This window comes from Xenopus tropicalis, chromosome 1, assembly GCF_000004195.4.
Source record: "Xenopus tropicalis strain Nigerian chromosome 1, UCB_Xtro_10.0, whole genome shotgun sequence".
In the NCBI taxonomy this organism is placed as follows: domain Eukaryota; kingdom Metazoa; phylum Chordata; class Amphibia; order Anura; family Pipidae; genus Xenopus; species Xenopus tropicalis.
This window is the reverse complement of record NC_030677.2, coordinates 40,866,781-40,892,784: the sequence shown is the minus strand read 5'-3', so window position 1 is coordinate 40,892,784 and position 26,004 is coordinate 40,866,781. Positions and strand designations below refer to the sequence as shown.

The 26,004-nt window shown below is 41.6% G+C and overlaps 1 protein-coding gene across 7 annotated transcripts; it reads right to left on the bottom strand.

The window, feature by feature from the left end:
* Positions 1 to 138: 138 nt before the first annotated feature.
* paics.1 (phosphoribosylaminoimidazole carboxylase; phosphoribosylaminoimidazolesuccinocarboxamide synthase) lies at positions 139 to 26,004 on the bottom strand. Of its 7 annotated transcripts, none has more exons than XM_012955670.3 (18): positions 25,516 to 26,004; positions 23,172 to 23,609; positions 21,154 to 21,213; positions 20,674 to 20,760; positions 18,596 to 19,000; positions 15,690 to 15,761; positions 13,207 to 13,266; positions 11,509 to 11,583; positions 10,809 to 11,020; positions 7,181 to 7,217; positions 4,292 to 4,489; positions 3,494 to 3,672; positions 3,197 to 3,376; positions 2,955 to 3,068; positions 2,667 to 2,750; positions 758 to 938; positions 466 to 624; positions 139 to 350 (listed from the first exon to the last, which is right to left on the bottom strand). In XM_012955670.3, exons 1-18 carry the CDS (start codon positions 25,892 to 25,894, stop codon positions 184 to 186), a joined length of 3,087 nt encoding a protein of 1,028 aa, XP_012811124.2. In that variant the 5' UTR covers positions 25,895 to 26,004; the 3' UTR covers positions 139 to 183. The 7 variants fall into 7 exon arrangements, with proteins under 7 accessions (XP_012811124.2, XP_012811125.2, XP_031751272.1 ...); XM_012955671.3 differs by having other exon boundaries at positions 144 to 350; positions 18,596 to 18,997; XM_031895412.1 differs by lacking the exon at positions 11,509 to 11,583 and having other exon boundaries at positions 144 to 350; positions 25,516 to 26,003.

Sequence of the window (26,004 nt, the reverse complement as noted above, 5' to 3'; positions counted from 1 at the left end):
AAAGGCTGTTGCCTGACGTGACTGCATACAGATTGAAAGTAAAAGAAAGTCCATCCTCCTTAGTTAAGGCAGTGAATATGGAACTTATGTTTAAATACAGAAATTTACCTAATGTGTAAAAAAAAAAAAAAAAAAAAAAAAAGTGAAACAAGTCAGTGTTTTATTGGAATGTTAAACAACAGATCAGATACTGCACTCCCTCAGCTTCATGTCTGCTTGCTTGAGAGATATCCAGGTGTTCAGGGTGCAGGAGCGGAGCTTGGACCATACTAGGTGGTTGTTTAAACCAAAGATTTGAGCAGCAAACTGAGCTGCAGCTTCTGGTGAGAGAACCGTGGAACAGCCAAGCCCTGTACACAAAATTGGGACTTTTAGTACAGCAGCAACATAACCTTCTATAAAATGCAAATATAGCAGGGGTTCATTTGTTCAAAGTAAAAAAAAAAAAAAAAAAAAAGACATTACCACTTGGCATGCGGAGGGAAGACCAGACATCCTGTGCACCCCAGTCTGCAGTGAGAGGGGGGCAATTAAGAACAGGATAAGCAGTGTTCCCGGACATGACAGGTCCCAAACCATTGCTTCTGCCAGCCACTGCTATGAAGACTGTAGGAATGCCATCACCTAAAGGAAAAGGGTGGGTTGAGTTATACCATTCTCTGCCACAGGATGTATAAAAACTTCTCTAATGTGCTTTAGCTTACTGTTGAGTTTCCCTGGGAGAGGTAAGCTCATCAGCCAATCATAAGATACACACCTTCATACTCAGCCTTGATACGCAGGGTTTCATCTGGGCCTTTGTGTGCAGAAGTCACCCTCAGCTCACAGGGAATGCCATAGTTGGCACAGGATTTCTTTATCTTTTCACAGTGTGCCAGATCAGAAATGGATCCCATCAGTACGACCACCCTACCTCGGCTATTTGGGCTCAGCAGGAGCTGAGGAGGAAAAGTTAAAAACAGGGTTTCTTTGGTTATAAGGACTCAGTGCAGTGTTTCTGTGAGTGCTTATGGCTGTATTTACATAGACCTTTCTGATAAAGTTTACTTTGTTTTTACTATTCCTTCAATAGCGCTCAGAAATTGAAATCTGTTTTTCAACAGAGCAAACAGCACTTTTTATTCTTCATTTTAAATCTGACATAGGGCTAGACATATGCTTAGCTTCCTAGGTGCCCCCAACCATGTGACTTTACAGCTGTGCTGCAAGTTGGAGTGATTTCGCCCCCAGCAGCTGATAAACAGAACAATGGGAAGGTAACAAGTCCCTGGCACCTGCATTGCTAAATATGCTTCCATGCCCCACCTAGTGGTAGATATGAGAATAGCACTCCGATAAACAATAGGTTATCTGAAAGCAGTTCTAATGTGCAGCACTGGCTCCTTCTCAAAGCTCAGACTCAGGCACAATGCACTGAGATGGTGCCTACACACAATATTACAGCTAAAAAAAAAATAAGTGTATTGGTTCAAGAATAACATTTTAAATGGTAGAATTATTTGCTATGTACACAGTGTAATTTAGTAATAAAAAAACTACTCCATAAAAACTATTACAGAATCATTTTATCTGCCTGTCAGCAACAGTGCTGCCAGTTCTCAGGCTGAACACACACAGAAGCACTTATACAGGGTGACAGGCACTGGTTCTAATGCTTTCAGACTCCAAATGTATTCATCTCTGAAATATTAACCTAGAATATAGGTGATTTGCCTTTTATCGACAGTATATCTGCAATTCAATTAACTAGTTGCTATAATTATATGCCAAAATTGGTTACAGAATACAGTTTTGTAACCAATTATCCAACATCCTTGTCACGAGTACATCAACACTTTTAAGCACCATTACAAAACTCTGCTGTAAAATCTATTAAAACTCGACCACGAGAACAGGATTTACGCTCACGTACTTAGCAGATGAATGGAGAATTCAATAAAGGGGAACTCCATCTAAAAACTTTCTACATTATATAAAAATATTTATTCTTTATTACGCTATAAAAAATTGGGTAGAAAGCCTGTATAAAAGTGTAAATAATTTACTGTAAGCAATTGCATTGCTGGGTTCTTTTTTGTTTTTGTTCTTTTTTTAACCTCTGCAGAGCTACTGCTTTCAGTTTCCACTTTTACCCGATATATTTTAAAGCAAATCCACCTACTTTAGTTTGCCATAGGCAGAATTATGGCAGCTTTTACTTAAAATAATTAGAAATAATGCTCTTTTATAATTGCCAATGCCAACTGTTATAGGTAAATAAAGCATTGCTGATAATGTAACTGTTAGCAAGCTTGTGGTGAAAACTTTTCTTAAAGAAATATCTGTATATCTAGAACATAAGAAATGTGCTATACATTTCCCAATTTTAACTGTGAGCAGATCTCAGTGAAGCATCTGTGCAGTTGGAGATCAGTGTTCTCTTGGCAGAGGAAAGCCATTTCATATATAGAGCCTGACTAATAGGGAACAAGAAGTCCTGTGTATGTACCGCTGACACAGACAGCACTTGGCAGGATTGGCGGGCTGCGTCTGATTCACTGCACCAGCAGAAAACTCTAATCTAGATTATTGGTATGTTGCACTCACTTAAAAAAGGGCCAATGGGGCACAGGGTGCCAAAGGGATTTCATCGTAATATATCATTATTACAGTTTATTATTTCTTACCTCTACTCTGTCTGCCACCCATTCAAAGTTTCTCTTCACCATCTGCAGAGCCTCGGGTGTTACCTCTTTTAAGTCCCGATAAGTCTGGGGGAAAAGATGGCCAAACTCTGTCATAGTTATAAAACTAAAGTTTTTTTTCTGGTATAAAGGGACAGTACACAATGAGCAAAAAGTATACTAGGGCTTGTGGTAAGTATACTTTTTGCTCACTGTTTTACTGATTTAAAATTATTTTTTTTTGTTAAAGACAGGGGTCTTTAACACACACAGTAATACCTGGAGGCTTACCTGCTTATCCTTCTGCTGGGACTTATCTCCGGCCGGCCACAGGCGCCAAGAGTCATTATCAATAACATCAGCAAGAACAATCTCCTTCTTTGTAACATCCACACCAAACTCAATCTGATGCAAAGAACATACAACATGTAAAACAGAGGCAAAGCAAAGCTATGAAGGCTATATTAGCAGCCAAAGGATTCTGCCTCTAGAAGTGCACTTTGTACAGAATAGTCAGTTTGGTATATCTGTACCTTCATGTCTACTAGCGTGCAGTCCTGGGTCATCCAAGCTTTCTCTAGAATCTCAAAAATGGCCGCTGTGGAATGAGTCATGATATCCACCTCAGCCTGGCCAATCACAAGCCCTGCGCAGCTGAGTTTTGCAGAGATCAGTTGTTCCTCAGACCACTGAGGATCATGGTTGGCATCATCCTAAAAAAATATAAAGTTGCTTTCCTTAGATACTAAATTAAGTCATTATGTGCATAGTAAATTTAATGACATTCAATTCCACACAAAAACCTTTGCATCCTACTATACAGGGGTTACCTTAAAAAAGGTTTCCACTTTAGGGGGGGAGAATCTGTAGCCTTCCTTAACACCAGGATTTCTCTTCAAAAAAGATCCAGTGGCAATTCTGCGGCACACCCACTCAATGGGAATCATCTCACAGTGGGTAGCAATGAAAGCCGTGTCACCGCACTTCCGGACAAACGCAGTTTTGATCCCTAGGTGGTACACAAACATTAGAATCATAATAATGAGCAGAAAGGTACAACACTAAAGGCATTGAATGTGGCTGCAGACTGTTAGAAGAAGCAAACCATTCTTCTACTATCAAATCAATAAACCAAGGTTCTATCGACTTGTCTCAGTGCTTTAACAATCTTGCTATTAGGTAAACTACAACTCCTACACTGTTTTTTATACAAAAGACCATTTGCTCTAATACAAGGCTGTCCAACTGGAGGCCTGCAAGCCGGATTTGTCCCTCTAGAGGTTTTTTATGGCCCCCAGTCTATTCAATGGTTCCACAGACTTCACTGTATGACATTGTCATTAAATCCAGCTCTGTATAATACAGCACTGCTTTAACAAATCCTCAGGTGGCACAGACCAATCATGTATTGGAGGTTAATTGTCTATCAAACTGACCCCAAAGCAATGCATGCAAATAAAGAGGCAAATTGCTGAGAGTGGGGACAATGAAGAGTAATATAATCATTATTTGTTTTTCTTTACGTTATTGTAACTACGCACATGCATAAATTAAATATTAAACAAAGTATAAAAACCCTTTTGTCGCAATATACCCATTAGCAGGGTATGAGCTGTTGTGCCACTCACCGGCCTCCTGCAGCAGTTTGAAGACACAGCTAGTAGTCTTGTTGGAAATGGAGGCTTTTCCTTCCATGTGATCCTTCCGTACTGCATCGCCTGAAGTGATCTGGTCTTTGGACTTCATCAGCACACAGCCAGGGTGCTCCGGCAATTCGTACACCTCTTTTGTTTTCCCTTCATTTAATTTCTTGCCCAGCTTTAGCTCTTTATCAGCAAAGAAATGAAAGTAAATCTATGCAAGTGATTGTTTATGTAACAAAGTGGGCACCAGTCTCAGTAATGGCTGCCAATACAAAAGCTCAGTCTAATAAGTACCAATACAAATAGGGTGTACATACTGTAACCAAAAAGATTTGGTGCCCTCGTAAAAATTTACATTTTGACACAATACATTGGCTGGCAGAGAGAAAGTAATTTAGGTGAGAGCTTATTCTGTATGAGGGATACTCTACCACTACGTACTTACATACTACTACTCCATAACAACACAAACGCAACTGTTCCAACTAGGTTTCTATATGTGCAGCCTTGCAGCTCTAAGCTAGACTAGTATCTGCAGCTCTGTAGCAAAGCCCAACCTAACCTGTTATAGCTTTTTAAGGAAGATACATGCCTGGGAGAATGTACAAGGAAATGATTGGTACACACACCCTACGAGTTGCTGCTGCCCGAGGCGCATTGCTTTGTAACTCACCTAAACTCCTCCTGCGGTATAAGAAAATGTTCCAGGTCTTACAATATTCCTCACAGTCTCATTGGATGTGAACTAAAGTGAGGGAGTTTGGAGCTAACTGTGCTGCTTAACATACGGCAGGACCAGCTGTCGTGTATGAACAGAGTCTGGGGGCCCAGTGCAGCCACACAGGACATTTGTGCACCCCCGTGCTTCCATCCTACATGAAACCCATCACGTATGACCTAACCCCACACCAATGAAGGATGTTAGTTGCTGCAACCCAACTTTTGAAGGTGTTTGTAGACATTGGGAGTTTATTGTTTCGAATAGTAAAAAAAAAAAATCTTATTCCAAAATTAAGGCTGTTATTGGGAGTTGTACATCAACAATAGCACAATGCCCTTGAAAACACTGAGAATACATTAAAGGGGACCCCCACCCACATATTTTTGCAAATCAAAAGAAAATCTGATGTCTATTTTATAAATTCCACAATATTAATTAAATTTTTTCAGTGAAAGACTATTTGTCTGTTCCTTACTAGTTGTTTACTGGTGGTTCCGACTCTTGAAACTATGTCCCAGAAGCTTGGGCATTAACAGACCTGTAAAGAAGCTCAGCAAGCTAATTGGAATCTTGGCTTCTATGATGTTGTTTCAAGAGTCAGAACCAGCAGCACAGAAAGGGACAAATAATCCTTTCGATGGCAATGACACAAATAACGTAAAAGCAATGAAAATGACCAATTCATGCCTATTTGAACATGCATATTAGAATGACACCCCCTTTCACAATGCTATGCCAATAACAAAAAAACATAAAGAGGGCAAACTACCCTGTAACTTAACTTTTATTTTCACATTCTAAGGCTAATTTAAGGCAATTTGTAGATGATCTTCAATTTTGAATCACTTGGTGGCAATTTTCAATTACTTCTATTGGGGGGCAATTTCTAGCATCTTGTCCTCCTCCCAAGGAACCAGGCCCGGACTGGCAATCTGAGTATTTGGCAAATGCTAGAGGGGCTACTGTAAGATGCCATAGACTAACTATTCACTGGGCATTCATAGGGGTGTTTGGGCTTAAATATGACAGGACCTATATCGGGTAGCAAGGGACTTAAAAAAAAAAAAACCCGATCGTTTGGCCCTGGGGCCAAACGATCGGATTACATTTGAGCTTATGGGGCAGTCGGTTCGGGGACCGCATCAACGAGCCGACCGGATTTTCTAACCTGGCCGATCGATATCTGGCCAATTTCAGGCCAGATATCTGTCGGCCAGGCCGCTCTGCTCTCCCCATACACGGGCCGATTAGCTGCCGAATCGGTCCAAGGGACTGATATCGGCAGCTATAGTCGGCCCGTATATGGGGACCTTAACTCAGTGGCCACTACCTCCCATAAGGATCCAATAAAACCTTATGTACCAAGAACAGTCACTAGTCAATGAGACTCTTGTAAATCGCCGGTGGGATGGCATACACGTTGCTTCGGTTTTCCGAAGTCCCCCAAAGTTTCCTTGCGAGGCAACTCCAGGAAACCCGTGGCGTGTATGCCCCGCCAATGGTGATTTACACTCTTGCAGGTGGGGTGGCATGTCGGGAAAATTAGTCGCCCACAATAGCGAAGATTTATCGTGGGTGAATAATCTCCGTGTGTGCCACTGCCCTAAGGCTAATTAAAAGTTCATACAGACGCAGACTGTACTGAATTCTGTGCAGCTATGATGCACCATTAGGATGCTACTCTGGTTTCTGGTTAGTGAGACCACAGAAATACTATCACGGTGCGACTCAGAACAATTAGAGCAAAGCCAAGCAGAGTCCCTGAAACTTTATCACAGATATCAGCCCCCACGCCGAGTAGTGTAAGGCTAAAACAAGCATAGGATTGGGCTGCAGATTTCCTTCATCGCACAACGGTTCGCCCCGCCTCGCCATATTTCTAATTTTGTCGTGATTTTCTTCCCCTCTCCAAACCCTCTCCGCCCGCTGCCCCACTGCCAGCTCCAAACCCTCTCCGCCCGCTGCCCCACTGCCAGCTCCAAACCCTCTCCGCCCGCTGCCCCACTGCCAGCTCCAAACCCTCTCCGCCCGCTGCCAGCTCCAAACCCTCTCCGCCCGCTGCCAGCTCCCCGCTCCCCCACTGCTAACACGTGTTCCTCGGCCCGCCCATCACGGCCCACTCCGTAGGGGGGTAAGGCAATTGCGGTACTCACCTGCGTAGGATTCCATTTCGCTGATAGAACCGGGACCCTAAGGGAAAATAAAAGAATAAGCCTGAGGTGGAGTTAAACTGGAAGGCGATACCACACACACACACTGACAGCACTACATGCGCACTAGAAATGAGAGCAACCCCCCATGCTTTACACTGGGTAGGGATGCCCGGCAATAACACGTGGTTTCCCATGTAATCCCCTCACCGTAAGTACCTGAGGGGGAATCTCTGTGCTCAACTAAGGAAGCCAAGGAGATGCACGGCTACACGCTAGCGCCCAGGAAAGATGCCAAGGAGGAAGAGCTAAAGGACACGCCTACAGCAGGGCACCAATCACTGCGCTCCTTAGAGCAAGGGTGATTTACATACCGCTGTAGAAGTTGCGTCCCAGCCAGGCGGGCCGGTGGGCCGGCGGGCAGAGTAGGAGCCAGTGCCAGTGCCAGTAGCTGCAGGGGGGCTGAGCGGCTAACAACCAGCGGAGGGACAGTCTAGGAAGCTGTTCAAGTTATAGCAGTGATGGGCTACCTCAAAATTCCAGGGTTCCCACTTGTGGCGCCGCTTATATCGCATAAGAGCCGCCCCTTATAGTTCATACTGGTGAAAAAGCAAGTGCAATATGCCTCTACTGGCACAAGATTATAGGAATCCAGGGTCACCACTGGAAACGTTAGGGCCCCATGCAAGTCACTTATACAGCCCCCCTCCCATCATGAACACAAGTACAATGACAACATTGTGGTCACGACCTTTGTACAAAATGAACAGCTTCATAATACATTTATATAAAGAGATCCATTGATTAATGTACTATTAAGTCATTCAGTTTAATGGGAGTCAGGGGAGTTTGCCCCAAGTTTAATTCCTTCCCACCTACCTGCCCCTGTCATTGCTTAATAGGAAAGTTATGTACACGGTATGTTTAGGGGCCCATGATCTTGTGAGGTCCCATAACTACTCAGTAATAATTCATAAAATATTTAAGGTTCTACTAAGTTAATCTTGTAATTGGGGGTCAGTGGGGTTTATATGTAAGGTAAGTTTTTTTGAATGTAACATGAGTTTTTGCATAAGTTACATAAACTGTGGAAGCGTAGGGGCCCGATGATGTTGCTTTGGGGCCCAATAACCAGTCAGTCCACTGCTGGAAAGTTCATGTAGGAGACACTCATATAATTCAGTAAATAGATCCCAATATAAACAGCTGATGTTACACTATAATAAGCAGTTCATATAAGTAGTTAAAATGAATAATTAATGTGTTAATACGATTTCATGGGGCCTGGTACAACACTACCCTCTCTCTGCCCCCCTGTACACACACCCTTTACTCACCTGCTCACACCCCATTTAACAAAAAGAAAAAACATTGTTGGCATGGCAGCATCAGGAGTCAAGGTGCACCAGTGAGTGTCTATGGCATCTTGCAGCAGCCCCTCTGGCATTTGCCAGTGCCACAAGCATAATGGTTCTGATATAAACATGCAATTGTTATACACCACTTTTTGGTATAAACGCGCTGTGAAGCATGCACAGATAATGAGTGCTGATTTTGGGCCAAAAGATCATTCAAGTGTTTCTGGCCAATTGCTCAGATTAAAAAACACACACACACACATCTAGGTCAGGGAGTCAAATGGGCTGTTTTTTCAGTGATCACAGAGCAAGCACTTGATCACTCTGTATTGTTACACTTTGCAGCCTTTCTCTGTTGTATCTACTTCCAATTTCTTTGGTACATCTATGTCTTTATAACTGCACCAGTGGCACTGCTAACCACTGTCCTTGTTTTATAAGGGTGAAGACACACAGGGCTACTAGTAGTAGCTACTTTTTCAAGGCTGCTTAATGCCAGAAAATACCCTGCCATAGACAATACTGAGAATTGCCTCTGCTAAAACACACAGAGATAATTATCATTAAATTACATTACATTAACATTTATTTATAAAGCGCCAACATATTCCGCAGCGCTGTACAATAAGTGGGTTACATACATTGGACATACAGAGTAACATATAAAGCAATCAATAACCGATACAAGAGGTGAAGAGGGCCCTGCCCAAAAGAGCTTACAATCAGCATTGTCTTTTTTAGTAGCCACGACAAATAGCTGCTACTAGTAACTCCATGTGTCTTTAACCTTAAGGTGTTAAGCCAGGCCACATCAGTGCACTTCTGAACAAACACATATTTCATAATACAGCTTACCCCTTTACCTATACATACACATCTCACTGCCAGTGCTTTATATATGAACTCTTCTTATGCTTGGACCATTTGCACAGTGGCAGTAAACATAATGGCTTAGCATAGATTAAAAGGAAATCCATAAGCCTTGAATCTACAACATGTAGGTACTTAAGTGTCAGTATTCTAAAATTAAGCAATACATATATCCTTGGATGAGGTGATTTTTAGTTGCTTGTTGGTCTTCCACTACAGTGTGTATTGGGTTAGTACAGGTAAATACCTTCTAATTAAACACTGTTTAGGTTCTTCCCTTTGCTTACACTGTAGCAATTACAATGTACTTTCCAGTGGTTCCCACACCGTTTGCTTGTTGACATCTCTCTTTGGTTTCAGCCAGGATGGAAGCCAAGCACAATTGACTTAAAAAAAAACATATTCTTTTTGCTTTGTTGGCAGGAGTTCCATCAATATCTGCTACAGGTTCGCAGATGCTGCTATTTGCCAGGACTGCCAATCTCTTCCATTCCTAAGGGAAGCATATGGATACTGTGCTTTCTGATGCACTATGGCAAGAGGTCCTGCGCGGCTGTACAGAGCATGTAGGGTTGTCATCTTTGCCAGTGGCTAAACTACTGATGGCATCAGGGGTGGTGCAGTGACGCTGGGGGTGGGCATGATGATATCAGGGGTGGTCGCCATAATGTTGGGGTGGGGTTATGATCATTTAGATGTGATTGGATGGGTTTGTGACTAGTTTTCTGTGTTGAAAACCAGACAGAAAGTTTTGAACCGGACAGCCCTTTGAAAACTGCGATGTCCGGTTCAAAACCGTATGGGTGGCAACCTCTACCTTTTCTAGGAACTTTTGCAATTTATATAAGTTATTTTTTTCAGTTTCAGACCTACTAAAATGTATTAACTAACAGTGTAATGAAATTTGTAACAGCAGCACTGACTGCTGGGGAATTCCTGTAACTGTACAGTCAGAGAGATATAGAGATGTACCCTCAGAAGGAAACCAGAGAAGTGTTCTTGTGTGGCTCTGCTCAGGAAAGAGATCAGAAGTCTTTTGATACCCATTCCAATATTCTTCCTAAATAAAGCAACATCAGAACACTTCTCTGTTTTCCTTCTGAAGGTACATCTCTATAGCTCTCTGACTGTACAGTTACAGAAACTGCCCAGCAGTTAGTACTGCTGTTAAAAATTTCATTATACTGTTAATTAATAAACTTTAGTAGCTTTAGTTTACTTGTCCTTTATAGATAACTATTTTGTTTTATTTTACAGCAAATAAAAGTGTATGAATCAAACAGGCAACATACCTTTCCAATTTTGTGTGTGTGTTTTAGATGTAGTTTTAGTGTAATCCTACCGTGTTGGCAAGTCTTTTTGTTTAAAACAGTATAGGCACCAGATGCATCGATCATTCTTACCTGGGAACTGAAATACTGAAGTCTTAGCTGAGAACTCTTTAGATCTTCCTCCCAAATATCAATGCTCCTTTGGCCATCCTCAGGATTGGTTAAATGACCTGTTGGCAGATGTTCATACTCCCTCACAATGGGCGAGAGCTCAGAAGTAGATATATCTGATTTGGTTTTCCACATGGGCCCAAAACTATTTATTTTATGTGGAACTGGAGAGTCTGTGTAGGGCAGAAGTACACAATATTTATGTTAGTTTTATAGGGCAGGGACCACCATTATAATGTGTCTCTCACCATATGGCACCAAATGTGTCATATTTATATTATGTATTATTTGTTTATTATAATGCTTGTCCTCCCTGTGTGTACTTTTCTATATTGTAAAATTGTACGGAATGTGGAAAATATCAGACTGCTGGAAATACCTAGTTTGTTAATTGATAAATATGCCCTGTGATTAGTGACTTAGTTTACTAACAGTGTTACTTTCTTGTTATTCAGAAGCTCCTAAAGAAACCTCCATTACCCCTAATCCCTTTTATGAACATGGCGGTATGACAGAGTATAACCAGTGGACAGTCAATTCAGTAAAGCTAATTTGTTACTCATGGGTTCTATACTGCCCATTGCGTCAATATCAGTCACCAACCTGATCTCTTTATTCAAGGTTGGGACAAAAAGGCATTCCATATAATTGAAAAGCCCACCTTTAAGTGAGGCTTTTCTCTTCTTCCTTGAGGTGATTTTGTTGTTAGTATGAAACAGTATGTTGTCTTCTTTATCTGAGAAAGAAATTATTGTTATGAAAATATTATACACATATATTGGGATATCCATTATCCAGAAAGCTCTGAATTACAGGAAGGCCATCTCCCATAGACTCTTATTTTAATTACATAATGCAAACTTTTAAGAATAATTACTTTTTTCTCTGTAATAATAAAACAGTACCTTGTGCTTGATCCCAACTATGATATAGTTAATCCTTATTGGAGACAAAACAATCCTATTTGGTTATTTAATGTTTGAATGATTTTTTTTGTAGACTTATAGTATGGAGATCCAAATTATGTAAAGATTTCTTAACCATGACAAATATGTAAATGTCTGGGGACACCCAGAGTGGGTGGACCCTCCAAGTTACACACGTGCATAATGAGTGAGTTGCGGCACTCACTCATTATGAGCATGCGTGTACCCCAGCATTGCTGGCTGCACTGGGGGCTGCCTTCCAGGGCGGGTAGCCCATCGCTGGCAGGGAAAAGCAGGGTCTATTAGCCTGCACCTCTGGTGGGGGAAACAACGTAGGGGTGATAGGTGCCCTTTAAATATCACTCTGCATTTGCTATTCCTGTTGTGTCATAAAATTGTAAATTCTGCTTAAGGCAATGTGCCTCCTCCAAATATTTGTATAGTGGGCTTGTTAAAGGAGAAGGAAAGTCAAAATCTATTAACCACACTATTAAATAGTACTACTATTGCTATGTAAAAACGCTATATTTCTGGCTTGCCTAATGAAAGATTTACAGCGATACACCTGCTACATTCTACATACTTGTTTGAGTGAACGGCGGCGCCATCTTTACGCCCCCCCCGCTCCCCCCTGCGTCCTTCTGTGTCAACCCCCCAGCAGGCTTCTACCTTCACAGTGCCTCTCTCCTGTCTGGAGCTGCCTCTCTCCTATCTTGGGCTGTGTTGTGTCCAGCAGCACCCCCACCCCAACCCGCCGCCGGAGTGCCTCTCTCCTGTCTGGAGCTGTGTTGTGTCCAGCAGCACCCGACCCCAACCCCCCCGCTGCCGCCGGTTTCTACCTTCACAGGAGCTGCCTCTCTCCTGTCTGCAACCGCTGCCTTTAACATTCAGAGTGCCTCTCCTGTCTGGAGCCGCTCAGCTCGCGTCCCCCCTTGCCTCTCCCCCTACCAGCACCTGTGTCTCATGCTGCCGCTGCAGACGCTAGGGGGAGCCTCCTGTTTCTGTGCATGCGCCGCCTACAGTTCTAATTCCCTGAGTCTAGGGAGGAGCAATGCATTATGGGAATCTTCTCTACCCAGCTCAGCGTTTTTCCTTACTGTTTGGCTTCTGATCCTCTGAACGGGAGAAATATGGGGAGATGTAAGGGCACTATTGAGACAACTGAATGTATGCCTGCATTTTGAGATTAACTCTTTACTAGCCTTTCCCTCTCCTTTAAAGTAGATCAAAACCCAAAATAAGGGAACTGAACTTTTGCATTTAGATTATACTACTTATACCAGGCTTTTAGATTAAAAGCTCTCAAGGGGCTTTTTACCTTCCCACTGGCTAAAATTACATTCCAGTGAGCACCAACACATTCTACGAAGCACATTACAGAGTCGCATAACAACATAGACAAATATAAGAATTATAAAATGTTATTTACTTACCAGTTCCTTTTATTTCTGTTTTCATTGCTTGGATCCTGTTTATTTCTGGTTCTGAGATGTCTGTGTTATAAGGGATCATATATAAGTCATATTATAAGCACCAGGCATGATTTGAATAAATAAATTGGAGTGCCGGTCCACTCTAATGCACAGGGTCGGAGTGGGCTGCCGGGAAAAATCCAGATGGGCCCCGGCGGCCCAGATCTGACCCTTGCGAGTGCTCCCCCTGCCCAATTGTTCCTCCCCTGATGCGTTAAATTTATGTGCGCTCAGGGAGGACGTCGGGTGGGGGACGTGGCCAGCGGGAGCCCCGGTGGGCCCTGCAACCCCCAGTCCGACCCTGCTAAAGTAGGCACAGGGTCAAATAACGTAACAGGAAAGATCAGCAATCCAATCTTGTTCAACTTGTGCTTTACTTTACATGTTGCATCCAGCAAGAGCCACGAATATCCTGTAAATTATATCAGAAATATCTAGTATAAATAAATTTAAAGCAACTGGACTTGTTTGGTAATCATTGAAGACGTTTCACTACTCATCCGAGCAGCTTCTTCAGTTCAACTGACTGGTATGGGAAGTCCTCAGCATATATACTCTTCCACTAATCCAATCACAATGGCACTTTTGTAACTTCAGAAAGGTGACATCTGAAACTCACAGAGGTGTGAATGCTGTGGAGTTACTTTGAAAGGATTACCAAAGTATCATGCAACTCTTCAAACAGGTGTTACTTTTTGGAGTTGCATAAATGGATGTGTAAAGAGTTCTGAAACTGCCGGGGTACAGATGTTAGAACAGCATTGTATGTAGCAGACAGATGGTGTCGAAGTCCCCCGCCTCTGTTAAGGGATGGTTTCTCCACTTTGACATGAATGGCCTCTTTTACACCTCTTTCAAACCAGCGGTCTTCTTTGTCCAAAATTTGGACGTTGCTGTTTTCAAAGGAGTGTCCCTTGTCTTTTAGGTGTAGAAATACAGCAGAGTCCTGGCCTGTAGTGTTCGCCCTCCTATGCTGAGCCATTCGCTTGGAGAGCAGTTGCTTTGTCTCACCAATGTAAAGGTCGGTGCACTCCTCGCTACACTGGACTGCGTATACAACATTGCTTTGTTTTTCCTTTGGTGTTGGATCCTTTGGGTGTACAAGTTTTTGTCTCAGTGTGTTGCTAGGTTTGAAAAACACAGGGATGTGGTGTTTGTTGAAAATTCTCCTGAGTTTCTCCGACACTCCTGCTACATATGGGATGACTATATTGCGCCTTCTCTCTGCCTCAGGACAGTTATTCCTTTTGGTGTTCCTGTTGGGCTTAGTTGCTCTTGTTTTGACAAATGCCCAGTCTGGGTAGCCACAAGCTTTCAGTGCTCCTCTGAGATGTTTACATTCCTTGTCCTTGGACTCTGTATCAGTTGTCACACTTTCCGCCCTGTGGTGTAGAGTTCTAATGACACCCAGTTTGTGTTCCAGCGGATGGTGGGAATCAAACAACAGATATTGATCCGTGTGAGTGGGTTTCCTGTATACTTCTGTTTTCAAGATACCCCCCTCTTGGATGGATATCAAACAGTCCAAAAAAGCAAGTTTGTTCTCATGGACATCCTCCCTTGTGAACTTGATATTGTTGTCCACTGAGTTAATGTGTTCTGAAAAGGCCGCCACTTCGTTGGATCTGATTTTAACCCACGTTTAAATTTATTTATACTAGATATACCATGACCTGGATGAATGAAAATCTTCATAGATATATCAGAAATAATTGGTGCTTACTGATGTCATTTTCAACATGGCTGACTCACTGAATCCATGACCTGCATAAAAGCAGGCCTTCGGCCTTGTGCTTTTATATGGTCATGGAACTCCTTGGTGAGTTATAATGTCCCTATATATTTTATAATATGGAGTATGTTATTTACTATAAACGCTACATAAACTGTGCTACCTAAGGGAAGTGTTTGAATAAGGACAAATATAACATGTAGGGACAGATTTACCAAAACTCACATTTATCTTGTTTTGTTCTTTTTGAAACTTATTGAAAAAACTCATTTGCACGAATATCAGATATTTAGCAAAAAATCAGAAGTAAAAAGGCATGTGGGGAAAAAGTCACAGAAAAGTTCAAGTCAAAAATCCAAAAAACTCAAAATGTTTGAAGCAAAGAAAAATTTTCTAGGGAAGGAACATCTGCCATCAACTTCTACATGACCTTAATGGGTTTTAGGTGGAGTGTTTAATTATATTAAAAAAAAATGATCTAAAAAAAAGTCACAACTTTTTCCATGTCAAAAACACTGACCCAAAAAAATCACGGGTTAGTAAATGCCCCCTGTAATATTCTATAGTTGTTTGTTTACCATTCCACGAGCTTAAAATGCATTGGTAGATATAGTGTCACAGAATAAGAAACCATTTTTTAAGACCAGATAGGGCACAATATTAATCTTAAACAGTAACTAAATGTTTACTACATACTTTGTTTTTGTCTTACCTGTAAATGTAACTTCCTGCTTTATGTTTGTATCATCCTCTTGGGTTTCTTTAGATAATTCAGTTTTGCTATCTAGAAAAACACAACACAATTAAAAATACTTATTTTTCATCACCTGTATCAAATTTTGTATATGTGCACTGATGCCACATGTTATTCTTGTTAAAACAACTGATTTTCAAGTATCTGGAACACTATAAGGGTAATTTACAAAGACCATGGACAGAAGCGCACCAAGGGGTGCAAGAGCTGGGGTCAGAATGACGTATAAATTATAGCATGGAGAGGGCTGCCTATGTGCCTATCTCCTCCCACTGCCAAACACAATTCATTGCATCAGGAAGGCAGGGTGCAAAGTGCTGAAACATTTTTTGCACTTTGCCTTTCAGGTCATAAATGACCCCTTCTCTTGCTCACAGGATTGACACTTGTTTCCCAAATACACTGCAGCCAGTGCTTCACAAACTGCAAGACTACCATCATTAGCAAGATATGTTTGCAAATCTGGTGAGGCCTCCCCCACGGTGGTAGCTACAGCTACAATTTTGGCCAAAAATATTGGCACCTTTGTGCTTTTTTCAAATATTTCTAAAACAATTTGATCTACTTCAAAATAAGGTTTGAGCTGACAAAATCAAATTTACATTTCACTTTTTGATAATACAGAGCTTTGTATTTCGTATTCTGTTAGGAACTTAACATATCCTTTCAGATCTGAAAAAATGCCATTGGCGCCCTGGGCTTACAATTTGGAAGAGCACCCTTTAGCACTTCCTATAACCATGAATGTGCTTTCTTCATTCTGCATTGACAGTTTGAAACTGTCTTCTTTTGCAAACTGCTCCAGTGTGCCAGATTTGAAGGATTCTTCTGACTGCATTTTTTAGATCTGGACTACATTGCTGGCCGGTCTGTGGTTTTTGAAGGCTGATTGGGTCATTGTCCAGCTTGAAGACCTATGATGTGTGATGACCCAGCTTCCTTCCTTTTGTGCTCCAAAATGCCATAGAAATGTATTAATTTCAATGATTCAAGGTGCCTTATTCCAGGGGCAACAAAAGCATGGCATTCTTTTCTTGGAAAGCTCAGTTTTTTTCCCCTGCAAACAAAGATACAGTATGTTGCGCTATACCACAGTTTCATCTATCCACAGCACATCTCCAAGAAGGATTTTGGCTTCTTCAGGTGCATTACAGTCAAGCTTTCATTTGCTTCTCTGTCATCAGTGGGGTCTTCCTGGCTTCTTCTCACAGTTGCCTTTCAATGAGTTAAGCTGGCCATACACGCACAGATTTAATCGTACAAAAGGTGGTTTCGTACGATTTTCGTCCGACTTTCGTACCGTGTGGACTCCAAATTATCATCCCGATAATTGTTGTACTATGGCGATCGGTCATTTAGTCGATCGGACAGGTTAGAAAATTTCTGTCGGATGATGATAAAATCTGTGCATATATTGTGTATTGGACAATATCTTGGGCACCTATGATGTATGTTTGACCTGACGACAGTACTCGAAATCCGGACGTTCGTCGGAGCAAGACTGAAATCTGCCCGTGTACGGCCACCTTTAATGATGAAGAAGGCAAGTTGAAACAGTTGTACCTTGAGTGTGAATGTCAGCTTGAATCTGTCTGGCAGCAGATTCTTTTATCACAATTTAAATTCTCTCGCATCCAAGTCTAGGGAGATTGGGTACAATGCCAAGGGCCTCGTCTTGATAACACTGTATACAGGGGACATAGGAACATTAAGGGCTCTGGAGATAAATTTGTACCCTTCACATTGTCTTTGCTTTCCTGCTATTCTCTCCTTTTCCATTATTTGCCCATGTTCAGCTCAGTGCACACAGACAATGCAAACTGGTTGAATGTGTGCTTCTTATATTGTAGGTGCCAATATATTTGCCCAATCCATATTAGGATTTCTGTGTGGAATAAGATTTATTATTTTTTCCATCTTTTTTGTGTTGTTCCGCAGCAAACAAAACAAATAAATAAATATATGAATACCATTGCATTGTTCTTTTCAACAATTTTTTGGCAGAACTGGTGAATTATTTTTGCCCATGATTTTACTTCTACACATACATATACTATAAATGTATTTCAATGGTTGTTATAGTTTTATGTACACGTTTAGGGACTCATAGGGTTAAATCCCCCTCTGATTTGGGAAACCGCTACTGGAATTATTTCTCTCTGTTTTCTAAAGGTGGTACTGGTGTCTATAACCTGGATACCTGTGTGGAACAGCACTTCCTATTGGCCCAAGAGGGATTTGATGACTTCCTGTTAGGTTTGCCACCTGTTGAGTTTTGAATCGAACAATGTGGTTTTCACACGGGCTGTCTGGTTCAAAACTGTCTGTCTGGATATTTAAATTCTAAAATCCAGGCAGGGTTCTCCAATGAATGATGCAGAAGCTAGCCAATCACTTGCTCCCTGTTCACACACCCCAACGGTGACACCACCCACCCAGTCCTCTGCCCGTACTTTCAATAACGGAAAAGGTGTCAAACCTATTTCACGTGATAGTTTAATTATATGGTGACTGGGAGATCATGACTTTTCCTCTTTGGACTTCAGAAGGGAATGGATGCTGGTAAAAAGCCAAAGGCATGAGGCCTCAGTAGGGCCTAAGGTGGAGAAAAGCCTCAAGAGAGGAAAAGAGTTAACCTTAAGGTAATTGAAGCTGTAGAGTTGGGGCTGCAGGAACCCTATTAATGGGGACCAGTTAATGTTAGCCTGACCCCTGTTACAGTGCATAACAGGGATGTAAATAAGTCAGGGCAAAGTAGTGACCTGAAGCTGCAGTGATTATAAAGTAATAAAAAACCAGAATAAAACGTTTCTTGTTACTGATAAATGACTTATGCAGCTCTGAGTGTAGGGTGGGCACATTACCTGCAAGAGGCCCACAGTTAGTGGATTTATTCGGCATAAGCGACGTCTGCTGCTCACCAGTTTCTAATTGAGCGAATGGCTCTGAACATTTGCTTTGTAGTATATCGTGCAATTCATGAAAGAATTTCATAGTCTTTCTCTTCAACCCAAAGTCCATGGCTCTCTTTGCCACAATGTAGTCGTGCTTTAGATTCTTGTACTTGGTTCTGCACTGCCTCCAGCCCCGGTCGATGCCCTGTTTCTGAAGAAGACTTGCTATGTGCTCAAATATTTGCCGGTTCCTCACCACACCTTCCAGCTGGTTGCGGATACTTTCTTCAGACCAAATAGTTATCAGTGCTTTGGTCTCCTCTGTTTTCCAGTGCTTGCCCACTTCAGTACCCGCTGGTGCCCTTTGTAGCTCTGCTGCAGCATAGAAAATATTTATTCGATTGTTTAGAACAAGCATGTCTTTTTAAAATAATAAAAAGGGCTGGTCATATAATCCAATGTCTAAAGGGATTCATTATTTATTTATTATTTATTTGCCTTCCTTTTCGGCCTCTTTCTTTCTTTAAAATGAGGGTCACTGACCCCAGCAGCCAAAAAACTTTTGCTCTGTGAGGTTACAATTGTATTGTTATTGCTATTTTTTATTTCTTATCTTTCTATTCAAGCCGTCTACAATTCATACTCCAGTCTCTCTTTCAAACCACTGCATGATTGCTAGGTTAAATAAGAACTTAGTAACCAGCTAGTTGCTAAAATATCACTGTCAACATCATACTAAAAGTTGATTTGAAGGTGAACTATCCCTTTAAATATTAAGTATGTTCATTCATTGGAATACAACAATGTAAACACACATTGTGAGATATGCCCTTATTCCTTTATTCTCCTGCAAAACAAAATGGTTTGCAGGAAGAAGTTTGTGAGTTCTCACTTTGCTTCCTCCCATTGGTGCATCTAGGTGTGCAGCCACCCCCTACTAATCCCTAGTAAGGGCCCAAAAGCAAATTCCTTCCACCAGTTGTTGGATATTCCCCCAGTGTTGCTCTCTATGTATACATTTTGCCACTCAGTGTGCTCATCCCAGAGGTGTGCTTGCCAGGATTAGTAGATGATATAGTTCTACTAAACAAAACTAAAATTCTACTGAGATTAGTGCTGTTTTATGCTAAAATGCTAATTGCCCTAGCCCCAGCCATGCAGCAATGGGTTAAACACATCATTGAGAAACTCCCACTGATCAAATTGACATATTTAGCAACAAGGTGCCCACAAGAGTTTGAGAGAATTTGGACAACTTGGCTACATGCAGTGTAGTGCCTTCTCCTTCCTCCTAAATCAGGGGTGGGCAAACTACGGCCCGCAGGCCACATCCAGCCCCTTGGCCTTTTTAATCCGGCCCGCCAACGACGCCAAGTCTCATCACGCGAGACTTGGTGTCATTGGCAGGCCGGAATTAAACAGACTAAGGGGGCGTAACGCTGGCCTGGCCCTGCCCGCCCTGGCCCGGGGGTAAGTAAATGTGGCCCGTGAGCCAAAAAGTTTGCCCACCCCTGTTCTAAACCCTGAGTGAAGCCCAAGAACTATTAACATCATGCCATATATTTTGAGTAGAGTTACCAGATCACTTGAAAATTAGAACACATGTCTAATAAATACATGTTGCAGGGCAGTAATCAAGCACTGATTGCATTTTAATTAGACTGCAATAAGTTCAGCCTTGCTGGCTAAGATTTTCTAGACATTTACCCTTATTTTGAGTATATGCAGAACTAATAGTGCATTTCTCATTGTACTATATTTGATGGGCTATATTTAAAGATGCCATGTGCGGCAGCATATTGCATGTTAAGAGTTAATGTAAAATGTTGTATATACCAAAAGTAGAACTGTAGCTAAACAGTACCATCACCCCCATTAGGCTCATGCTCCACATTGATATGAAGGGTGACAGTGGGGATGAAGTGGGTCTGAATCTGTGCACTAAGTGCCTGAGCCCTGTCACATTCAGTGACTAGGTCACCCAGTTGACTTTTTGGGTGGGTTTTCATGGTCCATCATCTTTTTCAGGTGATAGCATAACAATTTACCTAACTCTTGTTTCAGGGCCGGCATGTGCAATTCTTCTGACTCCACTTGCATGTCCTCTCCATGATGTAACACTTTAGTTATAACATCTGGTGAGTACAATAGAAAAGCCTTGTTTAGTATACAGGCACAAATCACATCAGAGCAAACCAAAGCATTCCTGAAATGAACACTCTCTATTCTCTATTTTATTGTGTAAATAGAATCCATCAGGTATATAAATAAAGCCTTCAGGATATGGGGCATCTGAACATCTACTCAAAATTTTGCGCACCTCTGCAAGTGACTCAGCTGGGGACCCTAATTGTCACCCATAAATGTTCAGTGTTTCATTGATGAAAGTCACTTTCAGAGGTGCCCAAAATTTTGAGCAGATATTCTGATGCCTTAAAAATTCAGTTTTAAAAGAAAAAAGAACAGTGAGCCCCTGGTTTGATAGATTTACCTGAATTCCAGGTTCACCATATTCACAAATCACTTACTTGGTACAGCGATCCATCTGCTAACAGTTGTAGGTTTCACACTGGCTGCTTCTTTCTGTCCTGCATAAAAAACATTTCCATTTGACACTGACAGCAGGATTACTGCATTCAGACACTCTTTATTAGACTGGTATTATGAGTATTGTACATGTAACATGTAACAATATAATCCTAGTCTATACTTTGTGGTTATATATGACATGCAGTATAAAGTCTATTATATGTAGAAATCCAAAAAATAGGAAAAAAGCTTCTGCAGGTTTGCTGCAAAACATTTATTGTTATCAATTTGACTTTAAATGAGAACACATGGTTATGGTCTTTGTACCCTTGATAAAGGGTATTGACCTGAAACATGTTTCACCACTACCCACAGTAAATGTTTTGCAGCATACCTGTTGAAGCTTTTTTCCTATTTTTTGCATTTCTAAAATTGTATTTGGTTGAAGCACAGAGCAACAACTAGGAGCTAAAGCTTTTTTTACAAGTATTTTACAGACAGTTTTTATTTTTTTGAAAGTCATATGTGTGGATACTGTATCATCTGAAATAAATCACTGAAGGCAGTGAGATTAAGTTACTCATCTATAGACACTAAAAGGGTAATTTACGAATGCAGCCATTTTAAAATACATGCAAATGAGCTTATTTACACCATTCATTAAAGGTATTTTCATCCAAACATGTTCCTGGCATTTGTATAGTATTGCACTGAGCATGTCTGAAATTGGATTCAAAATAGGCCCTGGCATTTAAGGATCACAGAGGCGCAAACAGAACCCCCCACCAGTCCCTCTGGCTTTTGCTGGAATTAATAGATTGTCAGGATGGCAACCATCCTGCCTCTTCTGCTAAATCGTGTTCAAGTGCACTGGGGAACCCTGGAGATAATGCCACGTTGATTGTGGTGGTCCTTCTAATGTTCCACAGTGGGCTGCATCATTAGGTACTGCAAACTTGCACCAAAAGAATAATATGCTGTTCTAATAGTGTGTGCTGGAAGGGATGTAATCCAGGGGTGGGCCAAGCTGACCGGGCGCCCTAGGCAACCCAGTCAGCCATCTCGCCCCTGTACCTGCAATGACCCACCCCCCCCCTGTGTTCGTAGTTCCTTGGGGAGGGAAGGGGTGCGATGCAATGGGTCATTACCCCCACCACTAATGACAAGTGCGGGGGCAATGACAAAGGAGGAGGACTAGGGGTAGGCAGGAGTGGCTCCTGCCTGGCAACCCCTAATCATTGTGCCCCCTAATCATAGCAGCTTTACAAACACATGCAGTTTTGTTCGTTTCGGCACATTGGGTGCAATTTTTAGTTAGGGTTATTATGATCAGTTCAACCAGGGTCATCAAATCATCTTCAAATGCCATTAGATCACAGTTAGCTTCTTGGACAAAAATTTCAGCCATGCTTCACAGTAGCAATAGTGTGAAAGGTCACCTGCAAGCCAAAAAGTGACAGGAGCATTGACTGTCCCACTGCTTCTCCTGACATACCGTTAGCTTTTTTAGCAGAGAGGGTGCTAGAGTACCTTATTTTTAACCTTTCTCTGGGGGTAAGGGAAGAGGAGTAATGTACATTGATTGGATGACCACATGAAGCACTGATTACTTATTGACTTTGGAACTCTTAGGGTGATGGCCCATGGGGAGATTAACCACCCATGGTTAATCTTGGCTACCACTGGTGGCTAATCTCCATCCTAAATGCCTTCCTACCGGCAATAAAGTAAATCACCAGTAGAAAGGCATATGCAGGGGGAAAGAAGCAACACTTATGCCTTCCCACTGGCACTTACCTTTATTGCCAATGGTAAAATCTCTTCTACCTAACCTTCCCATGGGCCATCACCCTAATAGTGAATGTTCCTTTGAGGTTTCTCTCTGGATTACTGAGAACAGAATGTATCTTCATTATTTGCCTATGTTTAATTTCTATGCTATTAAGAACATAAGATACTGATTAAAGGTATACTTCCTGCAGTGGAATGTGTAAAGAGATGCAAGGATCATTGTTACCTTCTGAAGCAATCTGGGAAGTAGAATGAGCCTGAGGAGCTTGTTTCAGGATACTAGGTAGAGTTTTTTTAATACCACAGGGTTTGTTGGACATTATAGTGTCCAGCTCACAGAAGTATTTCATAGTTTTACTTTCATCACCAGACTCTTGAGCTTTCTTTATCACAACATATTCATGTTTAAGGTTTTTATACTTTGTCCTACATTGCCTCCAGTCTCGGTCTATCCCTGCTTCCTTGAGCAGATTGGCAATGTGTTCAAATATCTTCTGGTTCCTCACAGTGCCTTTCAGTTGCCGGCAGATGTTCCTGTCTGACCAGATACGTATCAATGCGTCAATCTCTTTGGATGTCCAGTGTTTGCCTCCTTCATTAGACACTGGAGGAATCATTAGTGTATCCTCTTTAGTGTCTTTATGACTCTGTTCAACCAATAAGTCTGTAAAGAAGGAGAAGGAAGAAAATGAAAAATTCCCCGCAACTACATAAAAAAAAGATGCACTATGTCATTAGCTTAACTTTTATTATTCATTCTCATTCTGCACACAAGCAGTACAATTCTAGTCGCCAGAGCTTTTTATTTTTCCAAACCATAGGGTTGCTATATTTCCTGCTGGCAAATCACAGGCTACAGTTGGATGTGGCGTTTATACTGTATTTCAAAACCTCACTGTAAATTTCTAATTCTCACTCTTTATCTCTCAGTTACACCCCCAGGCCATTCATTTGTTCTCTCCACTCCCAGTACAACCAGCTCCCTCACAGCTGCTAATACAGTATATGTTCCGTATGTTCTGTAATATCACTGCCCCTTCTTGTTAAATTACTGACACTTCCTCACATATGGTTGCAGCTTTAACAACAGTAAGATATTTGGCACCAACTTCCCCAGAATTCTTACTAATCTGCATGCAAAAGGAAAGAGATCCATTAAAGTGTATCTATATTATTTTGAAAGAAAACTGAACCAATGTATAATGGCTAAACAAATCCATGCATGTATTTGTTTTGCGTGTGAGACCAGTGGCCTGATTAGAGGGATGGACTTTGGTACAGTGGTGTAACTACAGAGAAAGCAGACCCTGCGTTCAAAGGGGGGCCCAGGAGTGTAAGGGGCCCAGTAAGGCCCTAATTAATGAGTAATTTAAATATATCTTGGTAGAATAGGGAAACTAATCAATGTTTTGGGGCCCTAAATCTAATTTGCTGTGGGTCCCAGCAATATCCAGTTATGCCACTGCTTTAGTAGTGTTTCATTTTAGAATAATCTCCAAAGGTACATACTTTTCTCACCACATTGCATCAAGTCATTATTTTTTTATCAGGAGCTAATTAACCTGCCTGTATGTTTTTCGAGTGTGGGAGGAAACCACTGGACTGCTCTTGCCTACTTGCCACCCCAATTATCTTACTGCCCTTGGCCAGGTCCTTTGTGGCCCTTCCAGAAATCTGGGCCCAATAACAAGCAGTCCTGACCCCAGTCAATCCTGCCTTTTTGAATTCACAAGCAAATGTTAATTCAACAAAACAGACTTTAACTTACTGTTATTAGTTCTCAATTCTCCTGAATAGTTCTAGCATGACACCTAACAGGGGTCTTGCCGTGGGCACCTTTCTCTTACTCTCAGAGCAGAGAGACCCCAGAATTGCCAGACCTCTTTTAGCTACGGGTGAGAATTATCAGCCCACACACCTGGCCACAATATGTATTTTGTAGACATTCACTGAAAAACCAGACGTGGAAACACTTATTTTAAAGAAAGATTAAGATAACTTTAAGCAGGTATTTGATTTTAGATGCAGACAAGAAGGTTCTCTGCCTAAATACCTAAGAAACCTATTTTAACAGTGCTTCAGTCACCATTAGGGCACCATTCACCATTCAGTTTCCTTTTCCACAGGTGATTGCCCATTCATTCCACCATCTGTGCTGGCTTTTTCAACTAAAGTTAACACTGCCCTTGTTATTCTCTACACCTGCTATGTCTGTGTAAGGGAGAGACATACTTACCTTCTAGTCACTGCCCAATACATATATTGAATGGCTAGCTATAAAGATACTGCCGGAAAATATAATGCACATTTCTAAGTTTGTTCTAACAGGAATTGTGTTATTTTGCAAAAAGAGCTATGGCAATTGCATGCTCAGTGCCAGTCATTTTATAGCTGAGTGTAAATGTAAACATTTAAACAGCAACTAATGAATCTCCAAGTGTTCCTGTATATTCCTGTTTCAACACTGGAGGCACTCACATTAAGTCACTTGCCTGACCCATACTATAATCATTTAAATACTGGGGGTAATTTATTGCTTTTCTATAAGCAAAACAAAAAGATCTTTTTACCTTTCTTCCCGGCAGGAGAGGGTCCTGAATCCAGATGCTCCTTATGTTCCAAACTGCCATGGTTGTTCTCATCCTTTCCTATTTCCTCAGATCCCAGGATTGAATCCAGCTCAGTATAAAACCGCATTTTATTAATATCTTCAATGGTGTGACCACATTTCATTGCTCTGTATTCATATTTGAGATTTTTATACTTTGCACGGCATTGCTTCCAGTCCCGGCTTACCCCTATCTGCTGCATTCGCTTGGCTATGTACATAAACAGGCCTTTATTTCTCAAGGTCCCATGAAGTTGCTTTCTAATGTTTTTCTCTGACCAAATGCTTATCAGGGCACGGACTTCATCCTCAGCCCAGTATCTCCCTGCTCCTCTCTCCATGGTGAAAGTGACCTGGAAATGATTCACTATTCCTGAGCACACAGTTCAGTTTCCAGGGAAACCAATCGGCTGGCTTTCAGTGAACGTGTGCAGACAAAAGCATTTGGTTA

What these genes read in the sequence shown, in the direction of transcription:
- paics.1 (XM_012955670.3), bottom strand. Translation starts at nt 25,894, where the DNA reads ATGGAGAGAGGAGCAGGGAGATACTGGGCTGAGGATGAAGTCCGTGCC. An exon ending in TAACTGTGGGCCTCTTGCAG is followed by an intron (nt 15,762 to 18,595) that starts GTAATGTGCCCA and finishes GTGTTTTTCTAG; the next exon opens with ATAGCAAAACTGAATTATCT. An exon ending in CGAAATGGAATCCTACGCAG is followed by an intron (nt 4,490 to 7,180) that starts GTGAGTACCGCA and finishes TTGCTGATAAAG; the next exon opens with AGCTAAAGCTGGGCAAGAAA.